Here is a 24,550-nt window from a genome sequence, read left to right as displayed (position 1 = left end):
TGCCATGGACCTGGGCTCAAATTCTGCCTCTGCCTCTCACTTCCTGTGCATCATGGGACAAGTCACTGAACCTCTCTGGAATGAGGGGGCTGGACCAGCCAGCCTCTGAAGGCCCCTATGACCCTCCCTCCCTCCAGGATGCCAGGGTCCTGAGTCATTTCATTCCTCTGGGACTCTATTTCCTCATCTATAAAAAGGGGGAGTGGGATTCGAGCCTCCACAATAAACTTCTGTGGATTCCTCTGCCCACCTGCCCAGAAAGCTACTCGAAAATTGTTGCTCATCCCGCATGCCAGGGGAAGGGCCCATGGGAAGGGTGCATGGAGACTTCAGTCCCACTTGTGGGTCTGCCCCAAACCGGCTGTGAGCCTTTGAAAGCTGGTGTGTCTTTACCTATTAAATGACTAGCTGGGCCTGGTCATTTTGAAGGTCCCACCCAACCTTCAGAATTCAGGGATTCTAAGTGACCACAAAGCAGCCTGGAATACTGGTAAGTAATAGCTAACCTCCATACAGCACCTACTGTGCACCAGGCGTCATGATGACATCTGGAAGGGCTGTCAGAAAGCTGCTCTAAGTCAGACAACGGCTTTGTTTCAGATGGCTCTAGTTTCTGGGCACCTACATGTAATGACTGAGGGACACCTGAAACTGAGGGTGACAGCCAGACTATTTAGTCAACTGACTGTCTGCATTTACTGACAGTTTTAAATTTGCAGATCACCCCACACATGGACATGATGACTATCGACTATACGTGTGTATATCTACATATAGATACAGAGATTACTATCTATTACACATGTGAATAGATAGCTATATGCTCTGTGTGCAAGTACACACACACACACAACTATACACCACAGCACCTACTACGCACCAGGCAGCAGTGTGTTATGTGCTTTACCATATTATTTCATTTGACCCTCACAATAACCTGGGGGGGGGGCACCTAGATGCTATCATTACCACCCATTTTTACAGTTGAAAAAACTGAGGCAAGCAGAGGTTGAGTGACTTGCCCAGGGTCACACAGCTTGTGAGTATCTCAGGCCACATTTGAACTCAGGTCTTCCTGACTCCAGGCTCAGCGCTCTACCAAATGGGCTATTAACATAGCCTTGATAATTCTCCTCCGGTTATCACATCCTCTATCAAGGGAGCCTACGCTGGTGAAGACAATCTTCTTCGTCTAATTTGGTAAACTGCCCTCTGAATTCCAGAAACAAAACTGTGGGGCAGATTGACCCCTGACAGAATTCTGCCACTGACCTTTCACTTGATCATTTATGAAAAGTTTGTAAAAGCAACGGTGGCCACTTGAACTCAGCACAGTGGTCACAAAGAATGCAATGGGCCCCAAGTCGACCCAATGGCCTTCTTGGGTGATATAGCTGGTCCCATACAAGCTGCCCCTGACATCGTCTCTCTCAGCTTCTCTGAGGCCCTGGAGAGCCCCCATCTGGAGGTCCCCAGGAACGATTAGAAAGTTAATGAAGCGTTTATTAAGGACTCATCACGTACCAGGCACTGTGCCAACTGCTGCTGCTACAAATGCAAAAAGCAAGGTGGTCTCTCCTCTCAAGGAGCTGATATTCTTGTAGGGGAAGCAGGAGAAAATATCATGTGTTAGGGAGGGTGTTTTGGAAGGTGCAGGGCTGTCACACAGACCCTTGAGGCAACTGACTGTCATTTCCAGGAATGGTCCTGTTGCTCTGATGACGGGTCCCAGAGCTCGAGGTGAGAAGCAGGGTCGGGGACCCAGTTCTGAGCTGGTGCAGGAAGGGGCCTCCTGGTACTCAACAATCGTCAGGGCGGGAGCTGGAGGACTAGGTGGAAGGATGGGCCAGTTAAAATGAGAAGCAAGGTTTCCCTTCTAATAAACGAAATCTCTCTCCTCAGAATTTCTTAGCACTGGCTGCAGCTCTTTGGAGCTACCCAGGGGAAGCCTAATCCTGCTTCTATGGGACAGTTACTCCAAGCATCTGGTGGTAGCTACGATGGCCTTCCCGATACCCTCACGGTCGCCATTTCCAGGCAAGGTGTCTCCAGTTCCTACAACGGATATACACATTACGTGGCCTCCCTCGTCAGCCTGTTTACTTTGTTCCAGAGTGCCAATGTCCTCATGAAAACCCATCGCCCAGAAATGATCTCAGGGCCTGGTGCCCAGCAGAGCTCCCTGGGACCTGCCTCCCTCGATCTGGACACTTGGATTAACGCTGCCTGCCTGAAATCCAATTAGATTTTTGGCAGCCATATTGCCATGCTGACTCACTGACTGCAGGTAGGTACTTGGAAAGATCACCATGGTGAGGAAAAGTGGAGAAACAAGGTCATTTAAGGGACAGCTGAAGGGGCAGGGGACGTTCAGCCTGGAAAAGAGGAGGATGGCACATGGACATCCACAATTCTCAAGTATCTGATGGGCTGCCACTCGGAAGAGGGATTAGGCAGAACCAGACTTCCTGGGAGCCTTCTCAACAAAAGGAGCAATCCTCCTGACACCTGGTGCAACCCAGAAACAGGCGGGGCCTCCCGCTGCAGGTGACCTCCAGGACTCCAGCCGAGGGAGGAAAGCCATGCCAGGGGCAGGCACTGTCGAGGAGATTGGTGCATTCAATGGGACAAGGTTTGAGGGACCTTCCTGAGTCATATCACTTTAAAGTTTACAAAGTTTATATGTAATATAAAGCTTATAAAGTATACACACACACACACACACACACACCCTCTTTTGATTCCACCAATATGTATCAACGTGAGGTATCATCAGTATTTTACAGATGAGGAAACTGAGGCTGACGGCAGTGAAGTGACTGGCCCAGGTTAACATAAGTCATAAGTATCTGAGGTGGGATTCAAATTCAGGGTCTCCTGACTCAATAAAAGGAACTGGTGGAAAGTTTACAACGTGCCTAACACTGTGCCAAACGCCAGGGACTCCTCCCTGCTTTCAAGGAGCTCACGCTGGAATGGTGGAGAGAATGGCTGGAGATGCAGGGCAGATGGGAAGGCCTATGGTCCTTAGGGTGCAGTCACAAGGCAGAAGGGAGGGAGAGAGATCGGGACAAAACCCTCTCTCCTACTGATGAGGGTGAACCATCGGCCAAGGCCGAGGACTTTGGCTCGTGATCCCTGGGGGCTGGGGTCACAGCCGCATGTCCAGGGGGCCTGCTCCCCAGACGACATCAGACAGGCATTGCTCTCCCTGGCATTCATCTCCCCCCACGGGAAGGAGCACGTCTCATCCTAATGCCCTGCAGGATTAATGTGGACGCTCACAAAGCTTTCAGGACCAGTCTGATGGACAAAAACTGAATCTGGAAAGCGTAAATCCCCCGAGGGAACAAAGACTTTATGTAAGAACTGGATATAGATAGATAGATAGATAGATAGATAGACAGACAGGCAGGCAGACAGACAGACAGGCAGACAATATAATCTATGGCGGTGCAGGATGAACAGGGCTCCACCAAACCACTTCTGTGTCGTCATAAAGACCACCCAAATGCTCTACTGCTGGATTTCATCCGAGATCTCAAAGCACATTACGGCCATTTCGATGACACTAATCAGCGTCCGAGGGTTTTACAACTTAGAATTAGTACAAAAGCATATCATAGCAAACAAATAAAACACCGATCAACAGCAGAAAATTAATGTCATCTTGAGTTGCTGGGAATGTCCTCTGATGGAATTCTTTCCTTGGAAATCATGACATTCATCGATTACCATGTAACTGCTCCAGGGGACCCCATTTTTGAATTAACTCTATGCCAAAGTCCCCTTTCAAAGGAGCATCTGTTACAGCATCTATTGCAGAGAAAAACCCTGCCCTCAGATTGCCCAAAGAGTACTTCCTGGTAGCTAATGGCAATTGACTATTTGGTAACCAAAACAGTCTTTATCTGCAATTTTGTTTGATTAAGACAGCCAGCCACAAAATACCAACCACCTTCTCCTATTTGTACATATTCTTACATTTGCATCACGTGATACAGAAGGGGACAAAGAAGTTAAATAATTCTCCTTACTGGGGGCAAAACACCATCAGAGGTAACAGGTAGTTTGCATACAGCTAATTGCAGGGTTGGAGGTTGCTGCAATGTTCCACAGTGTAGAAAATGGACCTTTATCTCAAAAGGAAATTTCAAAATAATATGGGGTTCCTGAAGCTTTCAATAATCATTTCCTCTCCATGAAGCATTTCAAAAGCTGGGGTGCTCCATGTCACAATGATCCAGGCTCCCTCACAGGCTATGACACCAGTGTATAGACACACACACACACACACACACACACACACGCACGCACGCACGCACGCACGCGTATGGTCTCACTGGAGTCAGAGGACCTGTGTTCAAATCCCACCTCCTACCTGCTTGACTTTTAGCTAGTCACTTAAACACCTGGGCCTCAGTTTTCTCATTAGTACACTAAGGGCACTGAATTAGATGGCCTTTGAGGCTCCTTCCTCTTCAAGATCTGTGATCAATTTTTAAAAAAAATTTAAACTAAAAAAAAATATATATTTTCAGGTCCAAATTCTCTCCATGCCTCTAACCACTCTGCTCACATTGAGAAAGCAAAAAGTGGGATACTCATTATACATATGAAGTCCAAAACATTTCCACGTTGCGGGGGGGGGGGGAAGCAAGAAAAATAAAGAAAAAAAATATGCTTCAATCTACACTAAGAATTCATCAGTTGTCTCTCTGGAGGCGGATGGCATCTTGTGTGACGAGTCCTTGGGAATTGTCTTAGATCTTTGTATTGGTGCAATCCAACATTCTAAATATAAGCTTAGAATATATAACATAAATGTATTTCGCATAACCCAAATAAGGCGTATCTACGCTAGCTGTGGTCTGACAATATAGTCTCAGTACAAGTGGCTAAGTGTACGCACACATAAGAGAGATGTCTGAGAGGCAGATTGACTAATCACCAGATACCGGCTGTGATGGGTGATCCATGTGGGGAACGATCTTTCCCGGATGTAGACCAGCTACTGTTCAGCCTCTCAGAGCCTCTGAGAATTGCCTGGAGGCACCTGGAGTTATCACACAGTGTCTGTGTGTCAGAGCAGGCTTCCACATGGGGCTTGCTGAGTCCAAGGTCTTTTTCTATCCACTATGCCATGGCTGCCTTTTGCTTGGAGATACTTAATTATAATACCTATATGAACAAGGCCTAGCACTCCAAACTTCTAATCAGACCTAGAATCCTAGAGTTGGCAGGGAGTTGGTGTTATCGACACCATTTTATTCCAGCAGCAGAGGGACTCTCACCCCTTGAATAGTCCCAATGACAGGGAGCTCATTAGCTACTGAGGCAGTCCATATCATTACTGGAGACCAAGTGCCCCCTTTTACAGAACCTATGTTGGTCTCCCTTGGAAACAGGCTCAAAAATAGAAGTTCCTGAAAACTACATCTCTGACCTCGAAAAGATTAGGAAATGCTTCTAGCAAGGACATTTACACTTTAAAAATTGCTCCAGGGGTGTATGCTGATGGCTCCCATAGCAGGGACAACCTGACAGAACCAATGCCTTGGCAAAAGGTTTGCAAGACCTCATGAAAAGTCCCAGGGGAGTCCCCGACGAGGGAGAAATCTGCTGGGAGGTAGGGGGGAAGAATTTGTTTAAAAACAAACATGAATCTTGGGTATGTAATGTCATGATTCATGTTAATTTTGCAAGGAGAGTGAAATTCAGGAGGACAAGCTCAGTGAAAATTTTAATGAAAATCAGTTTCTTTGCAAACTATTGCCTTTTCATTAGAAGGATTTTCTTTTATTCTTTTTTGCTGTTCTTTTGGTCCCTTTATTTTTGTCATGAACCCTCTAGCATTTTGAAAATGCTCAAGGATCTTTTCAAAGTAATGTTTCTATTTTTGAGGGGGGAAGACAGGGTAATTGGGGTTAAATGACTTGCCCATGGTCACACAGCTAGTAAGCATGTCAAATGTCTGAGGCTGGATTTGAACTCAGGTCCTCCTGACTCCTGGGCAGATGCTCTACTCACTGCGCCACCTAGCTGCCCCTAAAATAATGTTTCTAAAAGAAATGCTAAATTTCAGAGGTTAGTTAAAAAAAAAACAAACCAAAAAAAAAAAACATTTTTTTCCATCCAGATTCTAGCACCCCGCCAAAAAATCACCCCAATTAAGAATTCCTAGCATAAGTCATTACAAACAACTATATTATTTTTCTAGACCAAGAGACAGCAGCATTACAGACTATTTTAAGTTACCTTCTAGCTTTCTTACTTAATTGCTGTGTGTCCTTGCAAAAATCACAGCTCTCTGAACTTCATGTTACAACTACTTTCACCTGGTAAGCTACAAAGGGCTATACCAATGCAAGGTGTTCATATTCTTTCACTAAGAAGAGAATGAGCTTTGCCCATTCCCCAAATGGCATCAGGAGGGAGACGCCTTGAGTGTGAAAATCTGTTCAATACAAAAACAGCACTTGGCAGCACTTGGCAACAACAGACCCAATCTAATAGGATGAAATAAGATGAGATTTAAGAGAAAAATGTAAAGGCAGACACTTGGGTTCAAGCAATAAATGGCACAACCTCTAGATGGCAGACACAGCTGGCAGGAGTTTGTGTGGGAGGGATCCAGGAGTTTTAGGAGCCTACCTGGCAGCTCAATATGGATTGAGAGAGGGGTTTAGGGGCTAAAAATTGGACCCGAGCTCATCTTTGACATCATTGATCTCAAGGTTGTGAACATTTCTCCACTGGCACAGGCCTCCCATCCTCTGCAATTTCAACTTAATTCCTTAAGAATTTTTAAAGCACTTGCTCTGTGCCAGGAATTGGGGGATTCAAAGACAAAATAAAGCCAGTCCCTGTCCTTGAGGTGCTTACAGACAAGAGGCCTCTCCCAAACGTGTTAGAGGGTTTTCTCCAACTTTTCTTCTTCCCCAATGCTTGTCCACAAGACATTGTTGGTTAATGTGCTGCAGCCTGCTTACACCCACCATCCTCTGCTCCATCATGCACTGACCTTCAATTTTGATTCTCTGGAGATCATGATGTTCCATGATTCACAGCTAGAGTGAATCACTGGGAAAATACGGAGTGTTTGAAAGATTATCTGTGCTGGCAAGGAGCAGCTGAGAATTACTCAAAGTACCCTATAGTTTCCTTAGTCAACCCAGCTCACCCTCCTCCTCTTTTCTTCCTCCTCAGCCTGAAGCCTGGACCCAGCTCATTGTATTATGTGTCCAAGATGTTGGGACTAATGGGCTCGCAGGGCCTAAAGCATACTTCATCCACTTACACTCTCTTGTGTGTATTGTCAGGCTCGTGTCTGGAACCATCATGGGTCTCACGAAGGAGGCCTTCAGGTGGTAAGCTGGAGAAAGCCAGCTATAATTCAAGGGCATCTAAAGAAAGGAGACTTGGAACAACATCACGCTGGTCAGGAATCCTTCTTTGTTTGGGACTCTGTATAGGCTGTCTATCCTGTCCTCTCTCAAAGTGGAAAACACTTTTTGTGAGCACCCCACTTCCTATATCAGAAGGATCACTGAAGTTCTGTAAGCAGAGGTTGGCTGGGGACGTCACTGAATAGATGCAGAGATGTGGAGAGTTTGGGCTCCATGACCTTTGAGCTCCCATCCAGCTCTAAGATGTAATGAAATGTTAATCAACGGTGACACAAAGAAAATATTTACATGTCAAACAGCTGCTTATTTTAAAAGGTCACAGCATTTTCAGAAATTCCTATTTCCATTTTGTGCTTCTCCTCCCATCATAGGAAATTAAGCGTAGGCACAAACCAAAGACTGAAGGCAATGTTTAGAATTGGGCTCTGACCATGCTCAGCCATGAAGGCACTGAGGTCCTCAGACCTCTAGCTGCCTGATAAGTCCATTCGCAGGCTGGCCTCCAATTTTGCTCCGAAGAATCATGTGCTTTAATTGCAAAAGGCTATTTTAAAGAATTTACTAAAAGATCCTTGAAGAGAAAGAAAGAAAGGAAGGAAGGAAGGAAGGAAGGAAGGCAGGCCACAGAGAGACTAGAATTTATAGACCTTGAGGAGAATCATCACCTGACCAAGCAGTGTCACAGCCATTACTACCAACAAGTCTGATAATCTTTAATGGAGAAAAATGACTTGGTTTTTTTTTTTTTTCATTTTTTTTTTGGGGGGGTGGGGGGTTGCTATTCTTAGGTACTACAGATGGTAGCTAGGTGGCGCAATGGATAGACTTCAAGGCCTGGAGTCAGGAAGACCTGAAGTACAGCCTCAGACACTTACTAGTTGTATGGCCCCAGGCAAATCATTTCGCCATGTTTGCCTTAGTTTCCTCATCTGTAAAGTGAGCTGAAGAAGGAAAGGCAAACCACTCCAGTATCTTTGTCAAGAAAACTCCAAATGCGGTCATGAAGAGTCCAACACAACTGAAACAATTTAACAACGAAAAGGTGCCGAAGGCAACACGGAAGCATCAAAGGAAATAAATCTACTGGGGCCCTGATTGTCACGCTCGCAAATGCTGACCCTGAAATATTATGGCTTTTCCTAATTTCAAGCAAAAATAAATCCTTCCCTGGCAGTCAGACAATCAGCATTTGGTAAGTGCCTGCAAGGTGCCAGGCATGGGGCTAAGCACTGGAGATACAAAGAAAGGCAAACGACAGCACCTGCCCTCCAGAAGCTTAAGTTCTAATGGGGGAGACAACATGCAAACAACCAGGTCAAAACAAACAAAATAAAGGAGAAATGATGAAACCCTGCCTCCTCATGTTAGCTAAGGTGGGGAAGGATCCGCAAAGGTCTATATTCTCATTCTGCACAGGAACGTCTAAAGGGGAGTTACTGCCTAGAACAAAGCTGCTTGTATATTATTTAATGCTGGCTTCACAAAAAAAAAAAACCCACGGGCAAGTTTATGAAGCAGTTTTCAGAAATGAGAAACTGATACAATTTCAGGAAAGAAAGGAGATTTTTCAAGACACAAAGAAAAACAATTTAATTGAAGATGAAAGCAGGCGGTGTGGATACACAGGAAACTCCTGGGCCAACCTGGATCTTAAAATGAAACGTGCCAGAGATGGAAGTGAGGGCAGGAACGAGGAGAGGGGTGGCTATCAAAGCAGAGCAGGGGTCTCTGACAATCATTCCGGGAGTCTTAAAGCTCACCATGGATTAGAGTTGATGACAAAGGCTAAAGACAAATAATGCTTTTTTTTTAAAAAGTTATATTGGGGAAAAGAGGAAGAACAAAGAGAGAGTGATAACAGACAACAGGAAGCCGCCTGGGCTGCTCAATTCTTATATTGCTTCTGTTTTTTCTGCTAAGCAGAAGGACCTCTGGCCTGGGGGAGGCAGGGAGACGGGGAGGGAGACCAGAGCATCAATAAGGGGTCCACTGTGCCTGCTGTCCTCAGGAAGCTGACAGTCCAGGTGGGGAGAAGACAAGATGACCCGAGCTTAATGGCCAAAGAGGGGTTTGTAACAACAACAGGGAGATTCCTAAGGGGGAGGGGGTGGGCTTCCCAGAAGACAAGGGCCTTGAAGGAAGGTTATCTTAATCTCAGAGGCCAGAATGTGCACGGCTTCTTCTTGGATCAGTGACTGGCCAGCCTGTTTGGAGCGTGGGGTTCACTTAGGGTAGTCTGGGGAACGCGCTGGGGAGAAGGCCCAAAGGCAGATGGGACAAGGCCTTGAATACCATGGTAAAGAATTTGCATGTGGAATGTTGTATGAAATGTCATTTGGATAGAGCTAGCTAATGGGAACTCCTCAGTCCTAGGATCAGGGACAGGAGGCTGTTGTAAGTGATTCTCAAGAGAACTGAGTCCAACACCTTCGTAAGCAGATGAGAACGCTGGGCTCAGAGAAATGAAGTGCCTTGCTCAATATCACACAGATAGGAGCCAGGATCTGAACCCAGGTCCTCTGCCTCCATATCTAGTCCTTTTCCCATAGCACCACCTATCTCTGGGAGGTCTGTAAGTCAGGATTACAAAATCAAGGCATGATGGCTCACCATCTCCTGGGGCCCTGGTCATTGGGATGAAAGTGTCCAGGACCATTTGTCGTAACCATCACCCAGCAGACATGAGGAGAATTTCACATTTTTAAAGCTTGCTGCATTATAGAAATGTGAGCTATTATCACAGGGTTGGTAATAAGTACATGGAATTCATTACCTTAATTGGTGATACAGGCTGAAAGCAGAAAAAGCATTATGATCCATGGATACGGGACCCTACCAGACTCTGGAAGAATGTGCACAGCCCCTCCCTAGCCTTTTCAGATTGATATCATGGGGGTCAACTATGCCTTCCACTGACGCCAGAATTCTGGAGTGCAGAGACCACAGGTGTGACTCAGGAGGTCATTCCACCTAATAATTTTAGGCAAAAAATAATTTCAAGAGAACATAGCTATATAAGTATTTTTAACTTAATTATAATGAATATTTTTATAGTGCTTAAGTGTCTGTAAAGTGCTTTATGGACAGCATCTCACCTGATCCCCATGAAGGAGGTCTCATTTTTATTACTTCCATTTTACAAATGAGAAAATTGGAGCTGAGAGAGACTGTCCCATCACTATGGAGTGTCAGGGGAGAGTCTCAGGTCCATGTCTCTCCTGGCCTGAAGCTTAGGGCCCCACCCACTAATCTATGCTGGCTCTCAACTACCCTCCAGAAGGTCTTCCCATGATCCTCCATCTTTCTAATGGAGCAACCAGGATAGCCAGATAGGCCAGTTGGCACAAGAAAGAAGCTGGCTCTGGATGCACAGAACCCTGCACATTCTTAACTCTAAAGGACCAAGCAGGTAGGATGCAGAGGAGTGCACTGGGCAGGTCACTCCTCAGAGCAAGCAGTGAGGCCTATGGAGTGTTGTGGGTTTGTGACTCCAGTGGGGCTAGTGGTACCACCGGGAATAGCAACCGCCACCTTCTCTGAGCTGTGGGATTCCCAGGACGCTTTCTTTACAAAAGACCTAGGAGGCATCTTGGTTCAAGCTGTGTTTTTGTCACTTTAGATGAGAGGCCAAGAGCCTTCCACAGTCACATATCCACAAAGCATCTGAAGTCCGACTTCACTGAGCAGCACCTTATTGTCTCCATGTGCCAAAGGAAGCTTCTTCCGTATTCTGTTTGAAATGTAGTTTTCTTTTCAGATCAGCAGGAGCCCATCAGATGGGCACCCCAGCATCCACCCGGATAACCAACCATGCCCCCTAAAGACCTCTGGGCTGCACTCACTCTTGAGGCGACTGGGCCTTTTCCTCCTCATCACAGCTGAGCTCCCCCAAACATGTTACGCCCCTCAATCAGAATGTGAGCACTCTGATAGCAGGGGATGCCTCTCTTCTATTTGGAGCTTAGCGGAGTGCCCGGCACACAGTAGGTGGCTTAAAAGATACTTTTCTATTCTATTTATTACACCATGGATAGAGAGGCAGTCTTGGAGCCAGGAAAACCTGGGGTTAAGTACAGACTGATAGAGACTAGCAGTGTGACCATGGGCAAGTCACTTAATCTTTCACTGCCCAAAGCAATTAAGACTTTATGAAGTGGTAAAACAAACGGCAATCCACATGGGTGGAGTAGGGGCTTCCTTGTGGGGAGTTCCCTAAGCTAATGAAATCACAGGTGTGGAAACCACCCCCCCAAACCCCAGGTAAACAGCAGCATCAAAGACAAATCATGTGCAGTTCTATAAAACCTTTGCATAAGAATGGGTGTGGCTGGTGGAAAATGCAATTTTATACAAAATTTGCATTAGACCAATCTATATATGGCTAGTTAAGGGTCAAGCAGAGTACATAAGTTATGTAATAGACATTTATTTAATGTGAATAAAAGGAAAACCTGTTTCCCACATATAGACACCTCAGGGTTCTAAACTAAACAATGTCAAAGCTTACCTCTCCTTGGAAACTCTTCAACAAAGGAGCTACCTGCTTGCGCAAATCCTGGAGCACACAAAAGGATGAATCAGGAGGCAGACATTTGAAAAAGAAAGAGAAGAAAATATGTTAGGTTGGCCTCCAGAACAGCTGTGAGGAAAATGTTAATGATTAACAATATAAAGCAATCCCCATTTCCTTTCGTTTCTAGTATATTGACAAATTTGGCTTTGTTTAATCTAAATTTTATTTTAATCAAGCGTGGTTAGATTTCATTTCTAATAATTAGTCCTTATTTGCATATACCTGATTTTATATGCAATGTGATAAAAAAAAAACTCTTCTGTGATATCAATTTCAGTAGTGTGAGGTCTGCTGTAATAAATTCACTTGAAATAAGAAGTAAATGTTATGATTTAGGTTCGAACATTGTTTCTATATGAAATGGATTAAGGCCATAACTTTGACTTTTAAACCTTTTCTGAATGCACTGTTAATGTAAATTAAACATCAAAGCAATAAAACTCTCTTCAGAATCTCTTACTTCCAATTCTGATATACCTCCTCGAGAAATTCATTATTATAAGACTTCATAAATCAGAGAATTGATTGAATATAAAACCTTTATAGACCATTCAGGTCCCTTCAGCCAAATGTTTTGAGTCTTAGGTACATATGTTGTTATCACGGCACTGAAAATTGGGCCTGAGCAAAGAAGGGCCTTGCCTTCTATGTCTTCATAAAGAAGGATATTAGGAAACGGGCTTGAGAGATGAGACAGACGCATTTTTTTTGGTGAGTTCTGCAACATTAAGCTGTCATTGTCTTTTCCTTTTGGTTTTATTTTACTGTAGCAAGTATTTTTTAAAGTCCTGTTATCTACTGAATAAAACCATTTTGTGACTTAATATTCTATCAGAAAATTTCCCCTTAATTATGTGCCCTCGAAAGATGTAATGTATTTGTTAGTCAACTAGCACTAAGTGCCTACTATGTGCCAAGCACCATGCCACGGCTGGCGTCATGTTATGTCTTATTGAAAAACCTTGTTTTTCTAAGGGAACACAGTTTCTATTTTATAATGAAGATCAACAGGGAAAGTGTCAGAGGTGAGGGCAGATACTGTATTCAATATGCTGGTCAAACACTTGACAGTGTCTCTGCCATGTCCAGCACTGTTACAGGACATTCAGAAACAATGAGGGTAAGCTGGGGGAGTTCACTCAATGAGTTTCCTGAAGACACAGTGTAAAGGGATTGTAACAAACAGCTCTTAAAAAAAAGTCACCAGGGAAAGCAAGAAAGGAAAAAGAGCTTCCTGATGTCTGAAAAAAGCTTAGGAAAACAGTGGCTCTGGACGAAAGGAGTAAAGGACACTTGCAAACACAAGTCCCTGTTTTTTTAGCCAGATTTCCTGACCTTCAGAGGCCTGTCTCCATCTCAAAATGGGTGGCACGGTGGGAAATGGGCTGGATCTTGAGTCAGTGCTTCTCAGTTTGATTCTTGGCTTAGCAGGTTGCACGGGTATGTAGGGCAGGTGCTGTGCAAGCCCCTCCCCTCTGGGCCTCAGTTTGGTCATCTGTAAAATGAGGGGGTTGGCTTCTGAGGCTCCTTCCTAGTCTGTATCTATGATGTAGGATGAGCGCGTGCTGTGCTGCTCTCTCCCATGTAATCATTCCCTGTGTGCCAAGTACAATGCTAGTTATTAAGAGACAAAGCAGGGGCTTCCATTCTAACAGGGACAACACGGACATAAATGGGTATGTACAGGGAGAGTAGGTAGAGTCTAACTTCAGTGAAGAAGGCACTTTCATCTTTAAATTAAAGCAGATTTTTAAATTTGCAGAACTATGGACACCCTACAATTTCAAAGGAAAACTGGCTTAATTGAATATCTTTTTTTCAGTAACTTGGTTAAAGGTATCCATAGATATCATATTTGCCAATGATGTGAAGCTTGGAGAGATAGGGTGGGCACTGATACTGAATGACAGGGCCAAGATCTAAAGAGATAGCAACAGGTTGGAATGTGGAGTCAGACACAAGAAGACGAAACTGAATGGGGATAAATGTAAAGTCTACATCTGGGTTCAAACAAATCAACTTCACCAACCTAAGATGGGCCTAGCATGGCTGGAGAGCCTTGGGAGGGCTTGAATTGATTGTGCCACAGCAACCACAAAGGCATAGGTAGGCCTGGATAGACAGGCGATGGATAAGCAGTCTTTGGAGGCCTAGGGAGCATTCTTGGTCCTCATCTGTAGGAAGCATGATGTCACAAAGGAGGGTCACAGTCCCCAACACACAAGGATCAACTGAAGGCCATGGAGATGCTAAGCCAGGAGAAGTAATGACCTGTGGGAGGTGGTCATTCTCCCCAAGTATCTGAAGGGTCTCCATGTGAGGATGGTTTTGTTCTGTTTGGCCCCAGAGGACAGAACCAGATGCAACAGGCAAAAGCTAGAGGCCAAATGAAGCTTGGTGGGGGGTTCCCAGAAGAGAGGATGGCAACATGCTCTGGGGGGCTGCTCCAGAAGGGGGGGGGGTCACATCAGCGCAGAGCGAGGAGGAGAGGTAAGAGAATGGACAAGACTGGATGACTAATTAGACATGGAGGAAAACTCCAAAGATGCCTAGAGGGGCCACCAGAAGGGCTCAGACTCAATTTCCTTGGTTGAGTGGGAGGTGGGGTTCTCTTCTGAGAGGGACTGAGAGGGGCAGCATAGGAGGCTTGTGGAAGGTGCAGAAATGCTGGAATGAGGAAATAAAAATGAATGGCTCTTGGTAGCCAGGCTCTTAATGCAAAGTCTAGACTACAGTGCAGTTACAAATTGCTGGAAGAAATATGAAGCAAACTGTAGTCACCTCATTTATTACCGATACCGTTTTGAATAAAATGGCTGGCCTGAGAACACGAAGAAGGCTCATTGTTCGGAGCATGACATGCCAGCCCACTGAAGAGGGCCGTACATGCATCTGGGATGGGCAATGGGCAAGGCCCAGGAGTGAACAGGAAGAGAAAAGACACCTGGGAAATGGCATCATACTTTCAATGAAATGACTGATTATTAAGCACTTACTAGGTGCCAAGCACAGTGCTTTAAATAAGTAAATAGAGCCCAAGCTTTTCCCCAGTGCCAAGCCCCAGCTTTCCAACATAAACATTCTCCCAGTAATAATGAATGCTTATGAAGAGCACCACAATGGCTGCAGCAGAAAAAAGAAACAGAGAGACGTGGTGATGGGCATAAATGGGACACAAAATATTCCCAGTGAGGACCTAAAGTCCCCAACAGCCTACAGGATATAAATCAAAGAACGAAATGGAAATCACTTCGCATAGTACCTGCCCAAAGCAGGTAGCTAACAAATGCTGAATTAAATCAGAGACCCAGATAGAATAGGCCCTGCTAGTTAACGGGTCCCGATGGTGCACCTGGGTTAACCATGACTGTAGTCTTAGATGTCTGGATATATGAACACGCTAGAACACAAGCTCCCTAAGGGCAGGGGCTGTCCTTTTTTGTGTCTGTATCCCTAGCACCTGGTCCAATGCCTGGCACAAAGGAGATGTTGAATAAACGCTTGCTGATTGGCTCACTGGTCCAAAAATGGCTGTGCCCTCATGCCTTGGACACTTGAGGACTAAAAAGAACCACTCTCTGGATCCTCTGGAGATGAAATAACACGTCTGAAACAAGGTCATTTCAGGGGTTCCATGATTGGCCCTTACTTCCCGAGCCTGGTAGTAGTGGGGTGTCTGGGGATTCTGGGAGGTAGGACACAGGGGGCGTTCCTTCCACCTCTGGGTTGGACTTGCAGACCTCTGAGGACCCCTCGGACTCTCCCATTCTGTGAAGTGCTCATAATCGACTGGGGGCGTCCAAACATACTTATCTGAGGACAGTCAAAAATCAATCAGTAAGCACTTGGTACACACCTACTGTGCACCTGGCACTGAAAACAGGCAAAAAGAAGACACTCTCTGCCCTTGAGGAGCTCCCAGGAAGTCAGGGAAGCCAGACGCACGGTCACTGTGGAAGCTATGAGCCCAAACTTTGCACAAGACAATGACGCTGTGTCACAAACACCCCAGAAATTCTGGAGGTTAACACTCAGGTAGGCCTGTTCTTTTGCATTCTGTTGTATTCCCAAAAGCTGGGCAGAAGTTCTGGCACACAGTAGGTGATTAATAAATGTTTGCTGGCTGCATGAATGACTTGGAAGGTAAATGGAAGGTAGAAAAGCACAGAACGTTTAACATTTGTACTAAAAACATGTTAAGGCTATCAACGGCTCTTTCCAAGGTCCTCTTGAAAAAGTAAATGGAATTATTCCCTATACTGGCCACAGGAGACATAAGCTTTAGGATTATAGCTCCAGACAGGGAAGGGCCACTAAAGCCAGCTTGTCCAACACACGGCAATGCTGGGATTTGAACCCAGATCCTCATACTGCAAATAAAATACATTTTGCACTACACCACACTGACTTTTAAAGGTCTAATGGAATCTCTCTAATACAAACTTTGAAGAAAGAAGGAAAAGAATAAATAAACAGTGTGTAGATTCCTTCTTCAGACCCACAGTAACTCTGTTCCCTGGTCTGCCTGATCCTAATCAACTGGGCAATGAGCTCTTTTCCCTGGGCTCTGCAAAAGACCAGGCCATGACAAAATTGTTTTTATATGTTCTCCTGCCACCCACCAACAAGCTATTAGACTACGGGGGCTTTTAAACAGTGGGATGTAAACACTTCTGCCATGTCTCCTCTCTCCTCCCTCCCCCCTCACAGACATATGAACAAATTAGCTGTATTTGTACAAAAAAAAAATCACTTCATTTCACAATTCAAGTTTTAATCACAGGATCATGGACACCTTAGAGGCCATTGATCCAACCTCTTTCATTTTGCAGATGAGGAAAGTAAGTCACAGAGAAGTGAAGTAAATGATTTGCCCCATGGGTTCAACTGCTACCAAGTGTCGGAGGTGATATCTGAACCCAGAGCTTCCTGATCCCAAATCCAGGACCTTGTCTGCTACAGTTTACAAAAAGAACCTGCTTTGGGGTACCAAAATCCGAGAAAGACTGAGAGATGGAGGGAGGGACAGATACCCTAGCAAACAAAACTGCACACAGACCTCAAGTCACCAGCTAAAAATCACTCCTGCTAAATTTATTTTTGGCACCCTGAGAAATTCCTCATCATACACTGCCTGCAAATATTATCTGCATGTCAGACAGAATTCTGCCCTCCCTGTACTAAAGCGAAGAGACAAAAATACAGATGCTCAATCCTGACCCATGGGGATCTCTAATGTCACTTAGCAAGGACACTATATGATTTATTGTCATCTTAAAATGTAATGCCCTTTGCTGTCTGGGGAGGAATCGGCCCCTGAAGAATCAGCCACTTGCAAGCCCACACCAAGGCATTTTCCTGAAATTTTCAAACAAAGGGAGAGGGAAGGGGAGGGCCTGACTGGACACATAAACAAAATACTGGATAGACAAAAGACTTTTTAACAAATGCTAGTTTATGGAGCCATGGAATGATCTGTCAAGCCCGATACAACCAGCCAAAGTCCCTCCAGGGTTCTCTGTTCGTGGACCACTTAGCCCAAAGCACCCTCAAGTTCCCTGGCAAAACCCGAAGGGCTACAATGCAGACACACTGATGCATGATCAGGCTGGTGATCAACACCCATTGTGTCTTAGTAGGACTGAGAGTCATAATATGCAATTTTTTTCTCACTTGGCATTGGGCAAAACATGACTAACATTTAAAAAGCACTTTGTACATTTATAAAACATTTTTGTCAGTTCTTCTGAAAATCACCCTGAGCCAGATGGGCAGGATGTGCCTCCCTCTTCAATGAGGGAAAGAACGGAGGGAGGCCAATGTTAAAGGGTCTTCTAGGGCCTCAGCAGTAGCTCTGACTCCCTGTGTGGGGTCGGGCGAGCCACTTTCACCTCTATAGGCCCAAGAGGAGACACCACACTTTGGGCTCCTTGGCTCTCTGCTCCCATCCTCAGCCTGGCTCTCCTTCCTTGCTCCAGCTTTGAGTCCCTGCGTAATCTAGGGATCAGAAAGGAGCATGAATCTGGGGACTCAGCTTCATAAGACCTTCACTACCTTAAGCTCTGTTGAATGAATGAATAAAACCTCATCCACTCAGACGTGCTATGAATCTCCTGGGATGAGCTGAAAGCTTATAAAGAATTGTTTGTTAAAGAAATTAAGTTTGTAAATAAGATTATAGGGACACTGGTTAATCTTTCCAAAGGAAGAAAGACTCTCTACATACTCGAGCATATCTACAATTTGTACGTAAATGGCTGCTCTTCAAAATCATAAAGGTAATAAAGTTGTCTTACAATACTGAGTATCAAAAACACTTAAAAATGATTGTTTCTGGGAGGTGAAAGGCTACATTAGGAAATTCAGGTGACATAAAGACAAAAAATTAATGATTTTGGTTTTGAAATTGAGTGACTGTCAGTGAAAAGACCAGAACTGAATAGAAAATTTGACTTTCAAACACAAGAATCAAGAGAAGCATGAAAAGGTAAACAAGAGAGAGAAATCATAAGAGACTTACTAAAGTTGAACTGTTTTGTTTACATTCCTACATGGAAAGATGACGTGTGTGATTCATGAGACCTCAGTATTAGGGTAGCTGAAGGGAATATGCATATATATATATATGTTTACGTATATATATAAGTGAATGTGTATGTATGTATATATCTGTATATATATATATACATATATATATGTATATATATATATATATACAGAGAGAGAGAGAGAGAGAGAGAGAGAGAGAGAGAGAGTGGACACAGGGTAAGTTGAAGATGAAGGGAAGATATCTAAAAGAAATAAAATCAAATTAAGGGATGAGAGAGGAACATATTGAGAGAGGGAGATAGAGATAGAATGGGGTGGATTATCTCGCATGAAGGTGGCAAGAGGAAGCAGTTCTGTGGGAGGAGGGGAGAGGGCAGGTGAGGGGGGAATGAGTGAATGTTGCTCTCATCAGATTTGGCCTGAGGAGGGAATACCATACATACCCAATTGGGTATCTTACCCCACAGGAAAGAAGAGGGAAGAAGATAAAAAAAGGGGGGGGATGATGGAGGGGAGGGCAGATGGGGGTGGAGGTAATCAAAAACAAACACTTTCAAAAGGGGACAGGGTCAAGGGAACTCAATAAAGGGGGAGGGGTTGGGAAGGAGCAAAATATAGTTAGTCTTTCACAACATGAGTATTGTGGAAGGGTTATACATAATGATACACATGTGGCCTACGTTGAATTGCTTGACTTCTTGGGGAGGGTAGGTGGGAAGGGAGGAGGGGGGAGAATTTGGAACTCAAAGTTTTTAAAAACAGATGTTCAAAAACCAAAAAAAAACAAGTTTTTGCATGCAACTAGAAAATAAGATACACAGGCAATGGGGAGTAGAAATTTAGCTTGCCCTACAAAAAAAGGAAGGGAAAAGGGGATGGGAGGGGAGTGGGGTGACAGAAGGGAGGGCTGACTGGGGAACAGGGCAACCAGAATATACGCCATCTTGGAGTGGGGGGGAGGGTAGAAATAGGGAGAAAATTTGTAATTCAAACTCTTGTGAAAACCAATGCTGAAAACTAAATATGTTAAATAAATAAATTAAATTTAAAAACAAAAAAACAAATGAGACTTCAGGAAAGCTAAAAAAAAAAAAAAAAAAAAGAAAAGAAATTGAGTAACTGACGAATTTCCCCAAATTCAGACCCATCATTTTCCAAATCAAAACCTAACTGATGAGGCTGCACCGTACCTCATTACAGACTTTGTGGCATTGTGCCACAGAGCCAAGATGAAGGGGTGAGTCAAGCTGCATTCTATTTGCAACTGCTCTGAAATGGGCCTGAATCTGGCTTCCCCCTGCATTACGGGATAACTTCTTTACCTCTAAGGTGTCCGTATCTTACGATTTGTGACAAAGGCCCTTTGATCTTCATTGGTGGATAAAGTGGTCCACGATAAATGGTCTTGCTAAGAGCCCCACTGGGTCTGTGGCTTCCAGAATCTGTCCTGAAGACATGGCACCTGGAGGCGAGAATGGCCAGGGAACACCCCGATGGCTGCCCAAAGAATCATTAGGAGAAGCTGCCTAGCATCATCAGCAGCCCTGACATCGGGAGCTCAGCTGTCACATTCTATTTCAGACCTGGCTCATCAAGGGAAGACAGGAAAAAAGCTCCCTTAAATACTCTTGTTTTATGTATGTGTACTAAGGGGCTGGTATATGGCTTAACACTAGAAATGGAGGAAGAAGGTTGGAACCCTCAGAAGACTGATGACAATGAAAACATGGATGGAATATTGATGAAGAGGGAGGTGAGAAATGGTACCCACAGACTCGGAACCAGCAGATTCCCAAAACAACCCACTTAACCCTTTGGCTTCCTCTCCTCATCTACAGCTTTGCAAAAGTCCCTGGGTATGGATCCCAGATATATTCAAAAGAGCCTAATTTAGAGAAGCTTTTTCACCTTGCTGGATTCCTAGACAGACACAAACAAATCATGCTCCCAAGTCCTTGGGCAATCTGGTGAAGCCCAGGAAGTCCAAGAAGCCCATCTTAGAAAGATGCATTAAAATGTAACCCCCAACTGCCACCCCAAAAAACAACAACAAGGGATTACAGAAGAAATGTATTACATCAAAAACAGTTACCAAAACATTTTTTAAAGCAAATTAAGTGTCCAGTTTAAGAACTCCTAGTCTAAAAGAGGAACTCCATTAAACTTACAGATAGCAAATTTTACCTAGAAATTCTAAGTTAATCCAGAAGCTAGAAATGGGGGGAAAGGTGTGAGGTTATTTTGGGGGAAAGGTATGAGGTCATTTTGCAGGGTGTACCTCAGATTTCATTCTGATCCAGTCTGTGGCTTGTGTTTTCTTTTGATAACTAATCTTGAGCCCTGAGCTCTAGAAGGTAGATTTTGGCTGCAGGAGATGCGGTTCTGCTGGCAGATTAACCAGAAGAGACCTTTCAATGCTCCCCTCACTAGACCTTTCATCACAACCTATGAATTACTCAACTACGACATTCTGGGTGTCAGGTTTGGCCAAAATGTCAGAGGTGAAACCAGTACAGGGGGAAAGCCCAGCAGCCACCCCAACCTGCAGGCCAATGCCTTGATGGGGCCAGTGCAAAAAATGCAGATGTTTTCAGGTCTATATACTTATCCCTTCTACATCACCACTTTCCCCCCACTGTGGTTTTGGCAGATCATGGGCTGGCACAAGAAATTAAATGGAAATATTCTGGGAGTTTTGCAGAAGCCACAAGTGGCAAAGGTCAGCAGATGACACAGAGCCTATAACCAAATACCTAACCCGAATTTTATAATAAGGTTCTGTAAAAAGAAAAAAGAAAAAATTCAGACTTCTCCTCTGGCATGAAAGGAGGGCCAAAATATTTTATGTGGATTTTCCCGATCATGGGTGCTGTGTCCCTAACCCCCATGATGTGGAAGGGGTAACTGGATGTCAGAGCAGAGAAGTGGGACTCCAGACTGGGGAGATGCAGGCGCTCACGGCTTCATGTTGTTAAGCCACAGCATGCATCCACTTTGTTTTTCTATGAAAGTTTTCTGCAGTGATCATCACGGGACCAACAGGATCCTGGGTCAAGAGCAAGAAGGGACCTCCTTGGTCCGGAGAGGCTGTGACTTGCATAGATAGGGTCACACAACTAGTAAAGGTTAGAAGCACAATTTGAACCCGATCTTCTGACTCCAAATCCGATACTCTCTTTACTGTGCTTAACAGATGCCCCTCAACCTTTACAAAAAGAAAAATCATTTTACTTCCTTGTCTATCACATCTGAACATTCCAGGTAGAAGAGACCAGTGGAGACCCCTCAGAAGGTTTGGAGATGATTTTTTTAAAAGGGTTTATTGTATTTCACTGGAGACTAAGCACAGATTCTGTGGCTGTAACTGGCTGGTATAGGCTCACAAAGGCTGATATTTATCAGCCGGGTCAGCTGGGGATGTCCCTTAAATTCTCCAGGCCTCAATTTCCTCAGCAGTGAAAAGAGCAGATTTGACTAAATGGCTGAACTAAGGCCTGTCTAGCTCTAGCACCACGATCCCCTGGACTCAAGACAAGCTACACCCTGTGCAAGTCATTCTGAGACTGAACTTAAAACAAGGCTCGGAAGAAAGCAGAGCTTCTGGTTTCGGGCTTCCCACCATTACTAATAATTAGACAATCGAACGTGTTACCATCGATTTGCTATTCCTTGCTTTTACAGATGAACACGGGCTTGTTCAAGCCTTATCCAAGGAGGAGGTGGAAAGAGGGAGCTAGAAATCATCATAAACGGCATTTATTGGTATAAATGACCAAAAAAAACCCTCCTTCTGAGTAGGAGAAAATGGAATGGAACATCTTGGTGCTTTCTCAAAGATCGTGGTAAAATCCATTAGTTTTAATTATTTATCAGCAGTCAATTTAGATTACTGCTCATGACCTATTTTTTCTATGTATGAGCCACCAGAAAGAAAAGACAAAATGAATATTCTTTTTTATAATGGTTGATTTTCCTGAAGCCATACCAATCAGGTGTAAGAGATGAAATATTGGTATAATAATACCCCAACACACCAATGGCTCTGCATTCTGTCCCTATCATTCCCTACAAAGAGGGAGACCCTCGCTTAGCTGTGTCCTCCAGGACGGGGCCACAGGGGCTCTAGCTAACATGCGGGGGCTTTCCTCACAGTCTCTGGACAGCAATTCACGACCCCCACATGGCCTGTGAGCAGCCTACTGGTCCCCTACACTTTCATGAATGGCTCATCTTTTTTTCTACTCACACATTTCTCTGGTGATGCCCTGAACACTGCTTTTCCTTGGCGAATTCTCTTTTCTGAGATATAATGGCCTGTTTGTGCCCACCACGGGCCATCCCAATGCCTTTTGAAGAACCCTCAACTTTAATTATATAACCTGCCACATGACCTTCTCTGTGAAAACACACACAGCAGGAACTTTCCAACAGAGGACTGGCCTCCAATGTCATTGTGGACATAACATGGCGCAGCAGAAGGAGCAGTAGGACTTGGGAGTCAGGGAGTCCTGAGCTCAATTCCTGCAATCCTTACATATTAGTTACATTACTCTGGCCAGGTCACCTTCCTTTCTCAGCCTCAGTGTCCTCATCTGTAAGATGGGGGAATAGCACCTGCTTCACAGAGATGTTGTGAGGACCAAGTAAGATATTATATAGAGAGTACATATGGCTAGCATGCCAGTGATTCTTATTATGCTTCAGGTTAGATACGGACAGATGGACAAAATGAAAGCCAAGGACTTTTCAGGCTTGGGGTGCTGGATGCCCCCATCTGGCTGGAGCCCCTCAGGTCCCAACAGTGGAGGGTCAGGGACAGGCCCAGTCACACTGCTTTGACACGCAGCCTCAATCGCCAACCACATTCCTTCCGGTCAGATGGCGGCCCATCAAGCCTCACTGTTGGGCCTGCCATTAATTACTATCTAAGGCCCACTGAGCCTTGCTGTCTGCCTTATTACTGAGGGGACTGGAGCAGCGACTGGGGCTGGGAATTTAGGGAACCACGCTTACTCTCCCTACTGCTTAGAGACCCTTCACTAAGGACCCAGGTAATGCTGACCAGAAATCTGGTCAGATCCAGAGATCGATGCAAGGAGTTTTTTCATAGTTATACATCTCGACCAACCTATGTGTCTTCTCTGAAAACTGGCCCCACACCGGTCAATCAGATACTATTTCTATGACACTTGGAGGGAGTGGAGCACCTCTTTTTCTTATTTCAGGGAACTGCACCTGTTTGTTCTTCCCCTCCCAAATTGGAAAGTCCCTAATCTTTCAACCAATTAGAAATCAGACTACCTAATGTGGTATCCTGGCTAATTGTTTCCTGTCAGTTAATCGGCCTTACTGGATTGTTTTTAATGTATAAAGATCTGTCTCTCCTGTACTTGGGGTCCAGTGCCAAAACTGAGGAAGGCTACTTGCCCCGATTTCTTGGGCAACTGGCATGTATACGCTACTCGCCTGTCCAGACGCACAGGCACAGCCATCAGGTATGTTGGGGCTTTCTCACGGGCCCTCACATTGTATGAGGCCCACCAAGACTTCCCATCTGCCCCATCTTCTCTAGAATGGGAGCTCCTTAAGTGAAGGGGCCATCTCCCTTTTCTATTTGTACCCCACTGCTCAGCACATTTGTGGTTGTTGAGTTGTTTCAGTTATGTCCTACTCTTTGGGACCCCATCTGGGTTTTCTTGGTTTGCCATTTCCTTCTCCAGCTCATTTGACAGATGAGGAAACTGAGGCAAACAGGGTAAAGTGACTTGCCCAGAGTCACACAGCTAGGAAGTGTCTGAGGACAGATTTGAACTCAGGAAGAGGAGTCTTCCTTACTCTAGGCCAGACACTCTGTTCATTGTACCACCTAGCTGCCCTAACTTAGCACATGATGAGCCCTGAATAAATCCTTTTTAACCATTCATTCATTATGAAGGTGGCACACGGAGGTAGGCATCTGCATGGCTTGGTGTTGTGGGAGGCCACTGGGAGCTGAGGCAGTTAGGTAGAAAGAAGGAAG

General features: G+C 44.8%; 1 protein-coding gene across 1 annotated transcript in view; it reads right to left on the bottom strand.

The window, feature by feature from the left end:
• Window positions 1–24,550, bottom strand: part of CUX1 (cut like homeobox 1) — a 347,958-nt gene that overhangs the window by 156,066 nt on the left and 167,342 nt on the right. The window contains exon 3 of the mRNA XM_036768125.1: window positions 11,917–11,964. Within this exon, the coding sequence (XP_036624020.1) occupies window positions 11,917–11,964 (48 nt within the window). The remainder of the gene's footprint in view (window positions 1–11,916; window positions 11,965–24,550) is intronic.

Source organism: Trichosurus vulpecula, chromosome 7 (assembly GCF_011100635.1).
Source record: "Trichosurus vulpecula isolate mTriVul1 chromosome 7, mTriVul1.pri, whole genome shotgun sequence".
Classification (NCBI taxonomy): Eukaryota; Metazoa; Chordata; class Mammalia; order Diprotodontia; family Phalangeridae; genus Trichosurus; species Trichosurus vulpecula.
This window is presented reverse-complemented; position numbering and strand designations above follow the sequence as displayed.